The sequence below is a fragment of the Tubulanus polymorphus genome, chromosome 4 (genome assembly GCF_964204645.1).
Source record: "Tubulanus polymorphus chromosome 4, tnTubPoly1.2, whole genome shotgun sequence".
NCBI lineage: Eukaryota > Metazoa > Nemertea > Palaeonemertea > Tubulaniformes > Tubulanidae > Tubulanus > Tubulanus polymorphus.
The window spans coordinates 12,183,018-12,201,085 of record NC_134028.1 but is presented as its reverse complement, the minus strand read 5'-3'; the positions used below and the strand labels follow the sequence as shown (position 1 = coordinate 12,201,085).

Sequence of the window (18,068 nt, the reverse complement as noted above, 5' to 3'; positions counted from 1 at the left end):
ACTACACTCGCTGTATCAGCGTTTGTGGCTCTCAAAACAAAAAAGCGTCAAATAGCCTACTGGAACCCATCAACCTGGGTACATGATTAAATCAAATTCTGACACCGTTTTTGCTTTTTTTTTCCCGCGTACATCATTCATATATTTTAGTTCATAAACTTTTGGAGGGTTTAATTAAAGATATAGTCGTAAAGCCTTCAAATGATCGCACATATGATTGGCCGCCCCGCTCGTGCTTGTAATGGAAGATTAGTATCTCATGCACGATGATGAGTGATCGAAAATAAAAGATGAAATCTAAATCATTCGATTCTTTCAAAGAAATGCATTGGAAAATGTAGTTTGGAAATAATTAACTGAATTTTTAGCTCTTCTTTGAGCTGTGTCGGTATCGTGTCGTGTACGTTTACAGTGAACCAAAGCACACCATTTTTACAGTCATTGAATTAACAAAAGATCCGATACATGGGGTCAAATACGCTGCAAAAATAGATCCGGCAAGTTTGTATTCAAGATTTTTTCATATTGGGTTGAAACAGATCTGCGTACTCTAAAGAGTAGTAGAATGAACAATGTAATATGTTTTCATCGATATTATAAACTAGAGGACCAAAGGTCCTGTGCTGTCGAGGTACAGTTTTTTATAATATCGATGAAAACATATTACATTGTTCATTCTACTACTTTAAATTATGCAGATCTCTTTGCTTTAACAACTGCCCTGGGCACTACGTGAAAGCTTGACACCTTGGACAGTGGTAGGCAGGAACAAATACGTCAGATCGATTTGTTTTGCTTTATACTTTAGAGTGAAATATGGCCGGTTATAGGACCAATGTCTATCACTTTCAAAGACTTTTTAATAATAATTGGACCGATAACAACTTAAAATATAGCTGCAAAGCAGCGATAAAGGGTTTTCTGCACAGTCTTAGAATCCTGTTCTACGGTGGATTTCGACAAAGCATTTGATAAGGCACAACATCAGCCATTACTGAACAGGCTATTAGGAAGCAGTATCAATGATAGGTCGCTCAAATGGCTCAGCAGTTACCTCCGAACGAAAACTTGAAGCCGAAATCAATGGAACGCCTCATCTTTGAATAAGTCGATCTAACTAGTGGAGTCACGCAAGGTAGTATCCGAAGTCGTCTTCTGTTTAATGTCCTTACAAATGACATACACAGTAATCCAAAATATACCAGAGCGAGTAAATTTCCAAAACGACCTTAACACGCCGTTCGACCAAAAAACTTAATGTTCCGACAAGAAAATTGATCGAACAATACGCTTTTTGTTTGAACCAAAACTTTTCTTCATTCTGACAAAAAATGTGTTCGAATAAAAAGCTATGTTATTGTTGAAATGAAAAACTTTTTTTCTCGGCAAAAAAATTTGGTTGAGCGAAAACAATTTTTTTTCGAACGAATGTTTAAATGAAAACAATTCTGTTTCGAATGAATGAAATACTTATTGGTCCGAACGAAATAAATTTTGTTCCAATGAAATAATTTTCAAGCGAAAGGTCTTATGAACGAAAAAAAAGATATTTCTGGGGCTCCACAGTAACTCACGTAGCCGGACATAGGTCGGCCTTGCGACGCGATGCGATCCTCGCGTTGCATCGCATGTTTCGGTGCAAGTCGGTTGCAATACGATTGTCAGCGACTGTGTGTGACTAGTTTCTGCCAGTCGCAAGGGCACGTAGGTCGGTTGTGACAGTTGTGTCGCCTCGCAGAAAGTAGAACCCGTGCGACTCCTTGTGACTGGCGTTGCTGACAGTCGCAAACCGTCGCAAGGGAGCATAGGTCGATGAGTCGTTACGACTCAATCGTCGCTGGCGGTCGCAGTTAATGGCATTGCAGTGAGTCACAAGCCGTTGCAAGGCCGCCCTACGCCGGCTTAAGTCATTAGGAATTAATGAAATACCAGTTTCATTTATGATGAAAAAACTCAAATGAAAAGTCTGGCTTATAAAGCTGTCTGCTCAGGCGAAATTTTCCAAAAAATCTTCATTTTTGCCAAATAAATTGATAATTGTGATTGATCGTTGCAAGTTGACACCAGTTAATCACTAATTAACATGCATTTTGATAAATCTGCTTCCTCCTTTATAGTGAACTTAGCTTTTACCTCGTAGAGGCTACTAGCCTATGTAGGCCTATGTATATGCGTAGGCCTAACATCCGGACAGATTGGTCGTAGGCCTAGGGAATAACAACCCTCCTAAATATCGTAAATTTTGTTTTGAAGTTCAATCCAATGAGTCCGTTAATGAACGCAACAATTATACTGTGCTTGTTTGAGACAGTAAAGCGCCGGTAGGCCTAAAGCCTTAAGGTCGCGTAAAACTGGATAAACACTTCAAGCGACACAGCGAACGATCTCCTTCCCCCACAGCGAACGCTTACTCCGAATGTCAAGTGGAAGTCCATCATACGGATAGGAGTGTGTTAAATACTTGTATTTAGTAAATACCTTGTGCATTTGACAATGATCGGTATATACTGTTGGAAATATATTGAGTATTGATGGTATTGATATAGAGGTTGAAGCCCGCGGCCGAATAAAGTAATATATTCTTTTATTTTGATACCTCGTCGACACAAAAGCTTTTCTCCGCTATATCTCTTTGGCGTGTTTAGTTTAGGCCTACCACTCCCTGGTACACTAATGATTTATCTTAATAAATACACGGTTAATTTGGTAAAGAAATATAGGTATTGTTAAACTAACTGCTTGAAGCCCGCGGCCAAATCACTGGTAGTAATGAATTTATTTGTACTCGATTTGATTCTCATGATGAGGAGAAACTTGCAGCTGATCCCCGGAACGACGATGTAGTGACACACGTCGATTCGTCGATGTTTACCGCCTACAGTGCTTTTAAAATCTAAAGTAGTAAATTTCCTGTGTATCAGTAATATGATTTTATGAGGAAAATGGGCTTTTGTTAAAATTAGTTTTTAAAAACCGCGACTGAATGTGCAATCTTTGGGTAATAAATTTGTTAATTTATGCTTGAATTGATAATCGACGTGCGAGAAACATGCGGTAGATTTCGGAAAGATGACTTAGAAAAACATGTCGGCTCTTTGAATGGGGCTCAATTTTCGATGTTTACGGCCCGATAGTGCTTTTGTAACGTTGATTCTTCAAAAAACACGCAGAGTATTTGTAGATCTCAGTGAGTTGAATGATATCATACGGATTTTATCGACAACAGCGGCAAGGTAACAAAGCCTTTGTTCTTTAGTGAAAATAGTGTGACATAAAATAATAATAATAATCACGCGAATCTCGATAGGGTTTTCTGTGATGTAACAGAAAACCCTAATGAAAATCGATTATTGAGTTTATTCCATTCAAAATAATAATTGCCCATGGGCCAAGAGGTTTTACCACAGCCTTATGAAGTGCAGAGATGAGATGATTTGTCGAAGTTCAAATTAACAGTAAACGATGTAGGGACGCAATTTGTAATATAAGAGTAGATTCATTCGCGGTTAGAAGAATGAACCATTGCAGCTACATCAGCGTGTTGCAGATTTAAAGACAGAGCTGCGATACTGCGCTAGATTTTAAAGGGGTCATGAAGAGGTTTTAAGATATGGCTAAAAGTATTTTTTATCAATTATAACCTATTTATTGATTTAGTGGTTAATGAGACTAGTGTTAAAAAGAGACTTTTGATTGGCCGCGCTGATTCCTTCCCAACCCGGAAGTGAGACATCATGCTGAGAACCCAAACGGAAACAACATGGTGTAGTGTATAGAAACGTTTGATACTAACAGCGATTAAAGTGCAAAATAGTGATTCAAATACATCAGATTCCAATCAAACGTTTGAAGTTTAGGACGCTACGGATGAGCGTGCTTTGGCATAGAATGACAATTACTTATATCCTAAACAATAATTGATCCCCAGTTCGGTGTTTTCCATATGTAAATAAGGCTTGTATTGTGTAAAATTCATCCGAATATTCTTACGCACATTTTATTCACCAAAATTAGCACTGGTGCACCAAAAATCAATTTTATAGTGCAAAATACTTAATTATTATTTCTATTTTCATACAAGATTAGATTTACAAGAATACAAGTTTGGCAAGGAAAATGTGTTACTAAACAGTCTATTGACGGGACTCCATAGCAGGTGCGCGTAGCTCTGATTGGTTGTTGCGATGCATAGGGAACCCTGTTAATGAGGAATGCTGACTGTTTGCTAAGCAAACCGTCTGCAGTAAATGAATAAAAGCACGCCACACTGCCATACAACTTGGCAATTATTTCGGTCTAACCGTAAAAATTACACGTTCAATGACATTGTCTGCTAACTATTCAAATTTAAAGACTCCCACTTACTTTCCCAGCACGAAACAAGGAATTTAAGACTGCTAAGGTACCCATAGTTAGTGCAAGGTGCCCATTTATGCCAAGTGATATTAATTCACCTTGTGAAATAAATTTATCCAAACGAATTATTGATAAAATATTCAAAAATCTTCTTAATATTTTTTTGATCAATTTTCATCACCATTCAACCTTATATAATGTAAAATAATCTTGAATACAGATCTATTTTTGCAGCTGATTTAACCCCGTTAATTGGATCTTTTATTAATTCAATGACTGTAAAAATAGTGTGCTTTGATTCGCTGTAATCATACACGATTCTCGTTCCTCGACAACTGTACCTCGAGAGTACAGGACCTTTGGTCTTTTAGTTTATTACCTCATTTCACATGTTGCCTTTCCCTTGACGTATTAACCCTTTCAGTGCGTCTACACCGCAGTGCAGTGTACGAATCAGTCATGGATTTTGCTAGTACACCGCACTGCGGTGTATTGATTTAATTAGTAATTACTAATTATCTCCATTGAAAGATAGCAGCACCTGTCAAACATAGTGAAATATTTGTAACTAACGATACACCGCGCCAGGGTGTAGACGCACTATAGTGCTATTCCCGTTATTCAACACACTAGGGTGGAATTTTTCAGAATTTTCAAATTATCTTCAGCACTATAGGGTATTAATTAGCCAGCACTGAAAGGGTTAACTACACTAACTTGATCGTTGTGATCTGTGTGCTGTCTGTGTGTGAGTTGATTATGCTCCAGTACCTATGAATTTTGACGTAACAAATACGCATACTAGTTCCTTGGTCCGACATTTATCAAAAACACCAAGTTTGTTACATTCTGGTTCAAGAGAGTTCTTTTTGGAGCAGCATGCTCACCTATTATACTTAACAGTACTATATTTTATCATCTACATATTTCTAAGAAAAGATTTTCAGAGAATATATTAAGAGATAAATACGTTGATAATCTTATCCCCAGTTTAGGAAGCATTACAGATGTAATTGAATTATATCAAGAAAGCTGAAGGTAATTTCAATTTTTGCGGTTGATCGTCTAATTGTAGTGAGCTGTCCGATTTGGCCTCACAAGACAGTAGAGCTTATTACTATGAATACATATTGAGTAATGTGATATGTTGATTACGACATTAAGCACATATTGATACAATATTCAAAAGTTATATTACATTATTGATATTATTATTATTATCATCATTTAACATTTCATGCAGTTAGAGATATGAAATATTATGAAGCGTTTGATATGAAATTGTAGATATATATAATTATAAAATATTTGACTTATATCATATCACAGGATTCGACAGTATTTCACTAACATGAAGATTTCCTCAACCCCACAGGGTTATAGCACTTTTCAGCATTGCTCTATTGGAGCAATAAACCATGATATATTATTTTGTTTTTCCAGCCAACAGAAGAAGCTTCTTAAGGAATTAGACATGATTGAAAAGATTGCACTGTCTTTAACCAAACCAGATGATGTATTATTAAGTGACCATAAAAAGACAGCTTCTTCATTACATAGTTCAGTAAGTTTCACAATTTGTACAGTATGATTTGTATTACAGCTGGATTTTTATGCCAAAATTGATTTTATTGGCCTACTTTATGAATTAAAGTGTGCTGATTTCAAAAAAGTTAGATACCATTTTTTAGCCCACTTGGGGCTTTAGTCCCAGCGTGCTATTGCGTTCACTTTTCGTCCGTCGTCCGTCTGTCCGTCCGTAGACGGAATCCAGTTATTTTGGGAAGTTTTGAAGACGCTTCAAGGTAATGTCTTGATATTTGGTTTATACATGTATCTACCCTAGACACATCTTCATGCCAAAAACGGGCCCTATCAGATTCAAGATGGTCGACTGGCAGCTATTGTCGTTCGCCAATATCAGCACTTTTTACACGATTTCGAAGTTTTCGAGGGAAATTTTGAAGAGACTTTTATCAATAACCTTGATTGTTTATTTGTACCTCCCAAGGGCCCATCAACATAAGAAAAATTGGGTCGATCGGACTCAAGATGGCCGTCCTATGACCTTTTTAGTGCCCAAAAATGTCAATTTTGGCCCAAATTCTGAGTCCTGTAGCTTCCTACTGGTTTGCCATTTCTAATTGCAATTTGTGATGGGTATTCTTTGGAAAGGGATGTTTTATACCTGAGACATGTATTTTTGATCAGCCAATTATGGCGCAATTGGCAGCCATCTTGGCGTCATCAGTACTCATTTGTAGGTGGGAAAACGTTTTTCCACATTATATTGTTGCCTAAGCATATTGTGTTACCACAATATATTGGAAAGTTGTAGCTCATAACGTTTTCTATGATTTTGGTGAGTTTCATGGTCATTGCTTTTTTGTATATGGCCACCAGGGGGCATTGAATAATACAATAACTTAGTATTTCTATATTATATTTGTACCTACGCATATTTTGTTACCACAATCAATTACAAAATTGTAGCTCATGACATCGTCTATGATTGTGGTGAGTTTCAAGTACATAAGTTATTCTATATGGTCGCCAGGGGGCGTTGAATAGTAGAATATCTTGATATTTCCTTATTAGATTGGTACCTAGGGATATTTTGTTACCATGATCAATTGCAAAGTTGTAGTTCATGACATGTTCTATGATTGTGGTGAGTTTCAAGGTCATTTGGTTTTGCATATGGTCATGGCATTTGGTTTTGCAATGAATCTGACCAGAAGTACTCCACGCCCGAGAAATGGATATTACCTCAGCATTGGGTAGATTTGCTTGAACAGTGAAAGAAATGCAACTTTATGGTCGAACAACACTACTGTCTGTCACACATGCTCTTCGTGCGACGTTTTGGTCCGTAATTTCATTAATAATCGGTTGATCTGTAAATATTATGCATCAATTTGTTTAGTAAGGAATTTGCATTCAGAAATAAATCATGAACTGGCAGAAATTTGTTTGTGTTTTCTTCTATCAGCGATAGTTTACCTAGCATACGCTCGCGTAATGCTGAAAAACGGCTTTTATGGCCCGTCACGTGGCGCCACCTACTGTATTTTGATATGCTAATGAGCAGGTGATGACGTCACTGTAACGTTTCCGAGCGTCCGCGGAGCGGATTTTTCAGCATTACGGGAGCGTATGCTGAGTAAACTATCGCTCATAAATGAAAACAAAAACAACTTAAGTGAAAATTGTTGTTTATTTCTGAATGCAAATTCCTCACTGAACAAATTGATGCATAATAAAGGTAGATAAACCGATTATTAACGAAATTACGGACCAAAACGTCGCACGGAGAGTAGGTGTGACAGACAGTAGAATGTTGAGTATTTATTGTTAGCATTTGCGTGTTACCAGGCAGCTCTAAATCAGCGGCCAAACTATCTTGTATCATAGTGATATTGCTGCCAGAGTCTAGCAAACCATATGTGGCGATTTGACGACCGTTCTTGCCTTGAACTATGATCGGTAATACCTGAAAATATACATTTGTGCAATTACTTTCAGCGCTCAAAACCGTAATTTGGCCAATTGCCTTTTCAGTATTATAGTCAATATTACATTGAAAATCATCAGACTTTCCAGAAGACCAGAATTTGACCACACATTATCAGAATTATTTGTAGGTAACTGAATTTGACTGAAGTTGATTATGCAATAGTGTACGATGCTTTTTACCACATTCTGTTTCTTTACACCTAATTGTTGACAAACAAGACAATGTATCAGATAATGTCCCTGAGCTAAACAGTTAATACACAAACGATTAGACTTGACAAACGTGAATCTTTGTTCAACGGGTTTCTCTAAAAACAATCTACACTTACTTAAATTGTGATTTTCCGAACACAGGACACATTTCGTAGTTTGACTCTAGACTTATTTAAGCTTTCATTATTGAAATTACTAGCACGCCTGGGTTTACTTTGCTATGAAAACGGACCGAAATCAGCATCGACACAGTCCTTGAGCCAATTTTCAAGATCTAATAAAGTGAGATCCCGCTGCCGATATATGCGACGAGCAAAATCATTCCACTTTGAACGCTTGTCAATTGGTAAGCGTTTGACAGTTTTTTGCAACAAATCACTACTACCTATTTCTGAGGTATAGTTCATCTGATTCAATGTAATTAAACAATCTCTGACAGAAATATAAAAATTACGTAATGAAATAGAGTCATAAGGATTAACTACTGGACCATTAGTAATGGAATCAATATAAGCTCTTGCTACATGCACACGATGACCAAAAACAAATTTCAATTCTTTAAGGGATCGCGCATAATTCTTTCCACTAAATCCAAGACCCCGAATAAGCTTCTTTGCCTCACCTTTTACGTGTGTCTGTAAAGCATCCATTCTCCTGGTATCTTTAATACCGGGGCGGCAATGAATTTGAGCATGAAACTGTTCAATGAAACGTGGCCATTGAAGTGCGGAGCCATCAAATGTTGTCAGTTCCACCTTCGGCAAGTCTTGGTCAATCTGCATCTTGACGACAGCTTCCTCGAGATATGAAATTACAGTTTCCGGTCCAATTACCGTTTCCATTCCTTCTATGAGATCATCGTTCCAAGCATCAATTGTTAAACGATTCATCAGGTTAGGCTCTTTTTCTTGCTCCGTACTGGATTTTTGTCTCACATCTTGCGATTGCGAGCCATTCGCAAAAGGTACAGCAGTAGGATTTAACCTTGAGCCAGCCGCAGTAGGAACTCTGAACGGTTTCTAATCGCGTGAGGGCATCCATTGCTCGTTCGTAATAACCCTCGAACCAATCTTCGGCTTTTTCAATTTCATGTTCATCCTCCAAATAAGTTACATAACGATTGTGTGCAGTTTGAAGAGAACTCAAACTGCCAGTAACACGCAATTTAGCAGATTCGACGGCCGATGAACAGGTAATTGTAGCGGCCTTATCTATCGCACGTGTCAACCAACCGGCTAAACTGGATCTCGTATCTTTCGGTTTCTTCGACAGATTTTTCGTCGACGACCGACATCGTGTAACTTGAACTATATAATTGCTACGGTAAGCAATTCAAACTTTTATGTCAGCAACTACGATCAACGAAAACGACGGAAGGACGGAATAGCTTCAACTCGGATTTATTAACTAGCACAAAACAACAAGTACCTGTTTGCTACAATACAAAAATAACTAAATGAGTGACAATACAATAAAATAAGCAGAAAATGGTGATAATTCAGTAACTTACAATTGCTACCTCCAGCCATAGCATAGAGCTGGCATACCTCAAATTCGAATGACAGGATAAGGCTGTGCATTTACAGAAATGCCCCGAAAATTTATACAGATAGAAGTTCATGGTTTACTAAATCTATTCAATTCTACGTGAAGCGAAACGCGAAGGATTTAAGGATAATACGATAATACTGTATACAAATATCCAACAGTACTAATACACAACTTAAACAATACCGGTAAAGGAAGCACAAATTTAACTCTATATACATAGATTTCAACAACATGTTCTATGATTGTGGTGAGTTTCAAGGTCATTGGGTTTTGCATATGGTCACCAGGGGGCGTTGAATAGTAGAATAACTTAGTATTTCCTTATTAATTTGGTAATGAAGCATATTTTGTTATCACAATCAATTACAAAATCATAGCTGCTGACATTCTATGATTGTGGTGAGTTTCAAGGTCATTGGTTTTTGTATATGGTCACCAGGGGGCATTGAATATTGGAATTATAAGATTGTTGAGCATTTGAAACCTTTTCCCAAGTGGGCATGGTGTCCCTGCACCCCTAGTTCAACCACGTCTTCAGAATGTTGGGATCACATGCATTGAAAACACTTGTGAACGGAATGCCTGATTTAGATACCATGAAATAACGACATTTCAGAGCTTTCCAGTTGTCTTGATAAGTTTTCTTGAGCAACTGCATTTGGGCAACATAGACTGGCACAAGTCGAGCATACTTGTCTTTGAACTTACTTCTTCAAAGATATCTGTGATGTCATCTTGTCTCTTGTGTAGCTTACTGCAGAGTTTATGGCATATCTGGACCATAGTTTCCAGGTTTTACTTGCCGTGTAAATGCTTCTAAGAGCAGTTCATAGCAGGCCATGATGTTGATGATGGGGTACTTACTCTACACCTTGCCTAAATCACTTTCCAGTGAATATTTGGGGGATTTTGTAGATGGAAAATATAGATCAGCTTCAAAAGCCTGTTGGCATTTGCTGTCGAAGATTGCAGCTTGGTTGCCCTCTCACACAAGTCCAGATCAAGTGTTATCACACTGTTCTGCGATGAGGACCTTCAACAAAAGCTCATATGCCTTGAGCAAGACACAAATCTGTATAGAGAGCACTACAATCAGTTGGAGATCTCTTTAACCAAGGGGCAACAATTCCACTTTGTGTATTTGGTTGATCGTCTGGCTGATGTGACCTTTGTAGCTGCCCAAGTTGGTATAGTATCTTCTTTCAATATTTAGCAGAAGATTGCACTGTATTAGAATCATCTAAAACTGGATTGTTCATTGAGGTTAGCATTTCCAATGCTTGGACTCTCTGAGCAAAAGGTGCCCTTAACTACGCCCTGTTATAGGTCTCATATTTTCTAAGGATGGTATCATGTGAGTGAAATTCAAACCTCTCAAAATGTTAATGGTTTGATTTAAATTGATGGGGGATTTATAGAAATTTTGTCAATGTCTACAGGCACAATATCATCAGGGATACGGAGATTTTCGATTACTGGTTCATCTGTTTCGTTTTTCTGGTTTTGCCAAGTGGCAGCCATTGTTGTTAGCCAAAATCAGCTTTCAAAGTTTTCAAGAAAAATTTTGAAAACGATTTGATCAATTATCATGATCTTTCACATAAGTTTTGACTTATAGTCTTGATATTTAGGGTTTTCTGTTTCTTCACAGAAAACCCTATTGATATTCACATGATAATTATTATTAGGGTTTTCTGTTTCTTCACAGAAAACCCTATTGAGATTCGTGTGATAATTATTATTATTATTATTTTTTCCACACTCTTTTTGTCAAAAGTGCATAGGCTTTTTTACATAACCACTGTTGTCGATACATTCTGTCTGATATCATTCAGCTTACTTTGATCTACAAATACTCCATGCGTATTTTGAAGAATCAACGTTACAAAAGCACTATCGGGCCGTAAACATCGAAAATTGAGCCCCATTCAAAGAGCCGACATGTTTTTCTAAGTCGTCTTTCCGAAATCTACTGCACGTTTCTTGTCAGGTCGATTATCAATTCAAGCATAAATTAACAAATTTATTACCCAAAGATTGCACATTCAGCCGCGGTTTTTAAAAACTAATTTTAACAATAGCCCATTTTCCTCATCAAATCATATTACCGATACACAGGAAATTTACCACTTTAGATTTTAAAAGCACTGTTGAGCCATAAACATCGACGAATTGACGTGTGTCGTTACATCGTTGTTCCGGGTATCAGCTGCGAGTTTCTCCTCATCATGAGAATCAAATTGAGTACAAATCAATTTATTACTACCTGTGATTTGGCCACCGGTTTCAAGCAGTTAGTTTACCAATACCTTTTTAGCATTGGTTGACATCTATGACGTCATGCCAATGCTAGTAAAATGGATCGAAAATAGTAGTACGAAAAAATAGCGCCGACTGTTCTCATTTTCATAGAAACTTCAAATTGTCACTCCGTTCACGTAAAACATTAGAAACAGCTGAAAATTACAAAAAAATGTTTCAATTATTCCCCACAACATAGCGTCGCCAGATTTCTGATTTAATGGTCCAAAAAGTTATTCGATCGCATTTTTCTCGTTCATTATCTGGTTGATGAGAGTGGGTTAAACAATCGCGTAGCGATATGTCCGCATTGACATTGGCAGTTAAGAATGGGGAACAGCCTCTTCTGAATAGAAAAACATAAAATTATGTACCTCCGGTTTAGAAAAATCACAGTGTTTGGATATCACTGTTATTCCAACTATCAGTATCCATGGGATTATTTGGGATTAATTCTCAGCGTCAGAATACGTATTTCTAGAGCAGTGGAACGGCAGCCTACTCGTGACTGAAACCCGTATGTGATCGTACGGGAACGCCTTTACTAAAGTTAAAACAATTTCATGATGACACGAAACATCAAACGGTAAACGGTAGGCTACCACCATGATACGATATCACCAATAAAGATAGATCATTTTATTCAATTTTACCAGAGTTGTTAATTGGAGGAAAATATCATTGTTAAGTACACCGAGAACAACCATGTTGTATCATCAATCAGTTGACTGACATTGTAAAATTCGATTCGGCTATATTCTAATATAAGTTTTCACTTTAGGACGCCCTACCTGCCTGCTGCGCACTCATAAGGCGGTAGCACCCTCTGACGCCCTCGGCAGAGATTCGCTTTGTAATGCGCGCCGGGAAAAAATACCTTTTATTATCTTTTCTATGCGTTAAACAACAGTGATTGAATTTACGCGTTGATTGTCGTAAATTGCAATATTGCGATGGTTATTTGCCGCTGCTGTGGTTTTTTGGAATTGAATCGAGCGGCCTCGGTAGCTCAGTGAGATAAGGCGTGATGATGTTGAATCCACTATCAATGCTGAGTGGGTTTGAGTCCTGCTGGCTGCGAACAGTGTGTGGGCAACACTTCAAAGGTCGTACCATCGTGAGATTAAATGAACAATCCAATAGGAATAGTCTTGGGAAACCAAGATCCAAACGATGTACGTAAAGCCAAACAAACAAAAAGACAAACAAACAATCACCAGCTGGCCTCAGTGACACCAACGCCGGCATCGCTCTCTGCGACGTTTTGCATGCGTACATGCATCAGAGCTTGGAGCTCTAAGATCGGAGGGTCTTGCAATTGCATTCAGAAAAATCGTTCTGTTTCTGTTTTCATTATTCAGTGGGGCCTAACAGTTCATGCGTAAAAATGGGTTTTTGTATCCAAATCTTGATTGATATAAATATCTTGGCTGGGACATGATGGAAAACATCAGAATAAACTAGTTTTGTCTTTTTAACAGAATCGCATTAATGAGGTTTAACAGTACAAATAGCCTAGGCTAAATAGCTAGGCAGAAAATAAATTCATTTTCAGGAATAAAATCGTACTAGACAAATAGACCTTTAAGTCTGTGGTCCTCCCAATCAACATCCTCATAGAAGATTTGCCGGCAGATGTAAAACATTATAACCACTTAATACCACAGTATAATCTACCAATGCTTCAAGGCCCATGGGCCTGTTGTTTCTTTACCAAATTAACCATGTATTTACTAAGATTAATCATTAGAGTACCGGGGAGTCGTAGGCCTAAACTAAACACGCCGAAGAGATATAGCGGAGAAAAGCTGTTGTGTCGACGAGGTATCAAAATAAAAGAAGATATTACTTAATTCGGCCGCAGGCTTCAACCATTTATCAATACTCTATATTTCCAATAGTACATACCGAACTTCATCAAATGCGCAAGGTATTTACTAAATACAAGGATATAACACACTCCTATCCATATGCTGGACTCGCACTTGACATTCCGTGGGGGAAAGGAGATCGTTCGCTGTGTTGCTTGAAGTGTTTATCGAGTTGTACGCGTCCTTAAGACTTTAGGCCTTCCGGTACTTAGCTTTACTGTCTCAAACAAACACAGTCTAATTGTTGCGTTTATTAACGGACTCATTAGATTGGACTTCAAAACAAAATTTACAATGTTTAGGAGGGTTGTAATTCAATAGGCCTACGACCAATCTGTCGGGATGTTAGGCCTACGCATATACATAGGCCTACATAGGCTACTAGCCTCTACTAGGTTAAAGCTAAGTTCACTGTAAAGGAGGAATCAGATTTATTAAAATGCATGTTGTTACGGCACGGACAGAGAAACAGTAACCAACGCTATGACATCGACGTGTGTGGAGTGTAGGCAGTTTATTACAGTACTGATTTATTTCACATGTACACAACTTATATACAACTCAATATAAATGGAACTTATGAACCACGGTAATACTATTCAATATTATATGTAGTATTCAGAACACAGTATTATATGTAGTAATCTCTTATCTGGTTAACAAGCGTTACGTTTAAAAGCGTTATATATGTGTACGTATATCTAAATCTGCAGTACATAACACTTCCCTCCTTAAAGAGTTTTTATGGAATTATACCAGAATATATAATATACACGATTTAGCTTACAATATCTAGAACACAATGACTTATATACATCAAACTCGTGATAGAGCATCAGCAATTATGTTTTTACTTCCACGGATATGCTCAATCTGTAAATTATACTCTTGCAGCAATAACGCCCATCTCATAATTCGTTTATTCTTATTCTTCATTGAATTCAGAAATTTCAACGGATTATGATCTGTTAATACAAGAACAGGATATAATTGCATACTATAATACACCTCAAAATGTTCTAGAGCAAAAACCAATGCCAAACATTCTTTCTCTATAGTAGAATAGTTCTTCTGACTGTTATTCAGTTTCTTCGAAAAATACGCTAATGGATGATCGATATTAGAATCATCAATTTGAGATAGCACAGCCCCTGTAGCGACATCACTAGCATCAACAGTCAATTTGAATTGTTTTTCAAAGTTAGGAGCAGACAAAACAGGACTACTACAAAGAAAAGACTTGACATTTCGAAATGCTAATTCACAATCTTCATTCCAAACAAACGGGACACCCTTCCTCAGCAACTGGGTCAAACAGCAAGTTAGATCAGAAAAATTTCTAGAGAACTTTCTATAGAAACCGGCCATACCCAAAAATCGAAGAAGAGATTTCCGATCATTAGGAGACGGTAAATCTAATATTGATTTAATTTTCGCATCCACAGGCTTTACCTGACCCTGATAGATTACTATGGCTTTACCGAAATCACTTATAGGCAAGTTTACTGTTAAGTAAACTTAAGTTAAGTAAACTTTTACCTAAAGGTTTGCCTCAGTCAATCTCTCAAATAGAGAATGCAGTTGCTGAAGATGTGACTCCCAAGTATCTGAAAAAATGATAAGATCGTCAATATATACAATCACGCAAACTAGACCGTTCACGACCTTATTCATGAGCCTTTGGAAAGTGGCCGCTGAATTTTTCAAACCAAATGCCATCTTTCGATATTGAAATAAAACCATTTGGTGTAACAAATGCAGCTATCTTCTTAGCGCGGTTTGTCAAAGGAACTTGCCAATAACCCTTGGTTAAATCGATTTTAGTAATATACTTGGATTTACCAATCTGATCGACAAGATCATCTATCCTGGGTATTGGATGACAATCTGTCTTAGTCACTGAATTGACTTTACGAAAATCTGGCTTAGGAATTAATAGACACGGAGAACTCCAGTCACTATCACTGGGTTCAGCTACACGTTTTCATCTTACTTTGTGATTCAGTCAAGTGCTCACGAGCACATTTCCACGTATTACACATTCTATTCCTAAACTCAGTTACATACTTCAATAAAGGAATTTTAATTGAGTCCGCCAACCACTGTTCTTTCATCAACAGTAAAGGACCTCGTACTTTATGGCCAAAAACCAATTCAAAAGGACTAAATCCTAATGAATCCTGAACAGATTCACGGACAGAAAATAGTAACAATGGTACTCCTTCATCCCAATCACGATCATTTTCACTACAGAACACACTTAACATGGATTTCAATGTTTGATGAAAACGCTCCAAAGCACCTTGGCTCTGTGGATGATACGCCGTCGAGTAACATTGTTTAATGTTTAATTGGAACATAACTTGTTGAAATATACCCGACATGAAATTGGAACCTTGATCTGATTGAATAGATGAAGGAAGACCAAATGTAGTAAAGAACTTAACCAAGTTTTTACATATAACTGGAGCCGTAATATTACGAAGTGGAATTGCCTCAGGAAATCGTGTAGATTTACACATAATGGTTAAAAGATATTCATTTCCTGCTCTAGTTTTAGGCAAAGGACCAACACAGTCGATCAAAATCTCTGAGAACGGTTGAGAAAATGCTGGCACCGGAATTAACGGAGCCGGCAGGATCGTTTGATTGGGTTTACCACTAATTTGACAGGCATGACAATTACCACAGAACTTTGATACATCTTTATATAATCCTGGCCAAAAGAAATTCTCAAGAATCTTGTTATAAGTTTTTTTACGCCCAAATGACCACCAATTAAATTGTCAGTGGCCAGATGCAAAATATGCTTGCGATACCCAGGGGGAACCACTATCTGATTCACCACGTTCCACTCATTATCAGCAGGGACATCCGGTGGATGCCATTTCCTCAACAGTACTCCACCGTGCATAAAATAACCCACAGGGTTATCATTTAAAAATCTTCAACTGAAGATGAAGCAGTACTACATAGTTTAAAAATTTTGGAATCCTGCTGTTGTAATTTAATCAAATGTGCCCTACTAAATTCTGGACTGCTCGGACTGTTCTCCCACAGACTCAAAATTTGTTTGCAAAAAAGTATCATCTAAATTGTGCTGACAATCGTCAGAAATTGAAGAATCAGAAGACAATACATTATCAGAGGGCTGAAAAGATGACAATGCATCTCTTAATTTTTTTGCAGCCATAGCACGTGTTACCGCGAAAGCAGGAAAAATACCCGGAATTTCTAACTCTTCCACTTTAGAATCCAAAGTGGGAGAGTCAGAAACAGTTCGATCATAATGAATATTACCTCCAGCTAAATCATTGCCCAATAACAAATGAATTCCAGGTACTGGTAGTACTGACTTGATACCAACTTCTACTTCACCCTGTACTTCAGATGTGTTTAAGTAAATCTTATGTAAAGGAGTCTCCAATATCTCTCCGCTAACGCCTTTCAATAAATCACTGCGCCCTACATATGTTTTTTCAGACAAAGGTAACGTACCAGTTAGCATAAGAGTCTGTGAAGCTCCTGTATCCCACAAAACTTTTATATTCAAATTTTCAACTGAACACCCTGGCAGAGAAACATAGCCATCAGAAATAAACGGTTCAAATGGTTTTTGCTCAAATTTGAAATTTTGTAACAAACTCTTTGTGTCCACCGTAGAAGTAAGCTGAACCTTTTGTACCGATTGAGATCTTTTCCTTTGTAATTTGAAACACTCAGAAATTAAGTGTCCCGCCTTTTTGCAATAACTGCAAACTACCGTAGTAGTATTAGTCTTAGGACTTGATTCCAATTTGCTGTTTGGACCTATTTTACGATTCATAGAAAAGTTGGTACTATTACTGTTACTACATGTATCTGATTTACCTAATGTAATCCTATGTGTTAACGCGTAATCATCTGACAAAATTGCAGCTTCACTCAAATCAGTTATTTTCTTTTCATCTAAATATGTCCTAATCTCAATCCCTAAACAATTTTTGAACTCTTCAATTAGAACAATTTGTCTTAATTTCTCAAAATCTTTATGCACTAACATAGAATCACATTACTTATCGAACAAATCTTGTTTGCCCCTTGCAAATTCTACAAATGTTTCTGTTGAATATTTTCTACGATCTCGAAATTTCTGACGATAAGCTTCAGGTACCAATTCATACGACTTCAATACAGCAAATTTAACCTTGTCATAGTCCTGACTTTCCTCGGCCGAAAGCGCAGAGTACGCTTCCTGCGCTTTTCCCACCAATACAATCT

At 37.5% G+C, this 18,068-nt stretch overlaps 1 protein-coding gene across 5 annotated transcripts in view; it reads left to right on the top strand.

Moving 5' to 3' along the window:
• Positions 1–18,068, top strand: part of LOC141903821 (katanin-interacting protein-like) — a 382,582-nt gene that overhangs the window by 136,874 nt on the left and 227,640 nt on the right. For all 5 annotated transcript variants that reach the window (XM_074792155.1, XM_074792154.1, XM_074792152.1 and 2 more), the window contains one exon: positions 5,800–5,920. In XM_074792155.1, the coding sequence (XP_074648256.1) occupies positions 5,800–5,920 (121 nt within the window). The remainder of the gene's footprint in view (positions 1–5,799; positions 5,921–18,068) is intronic.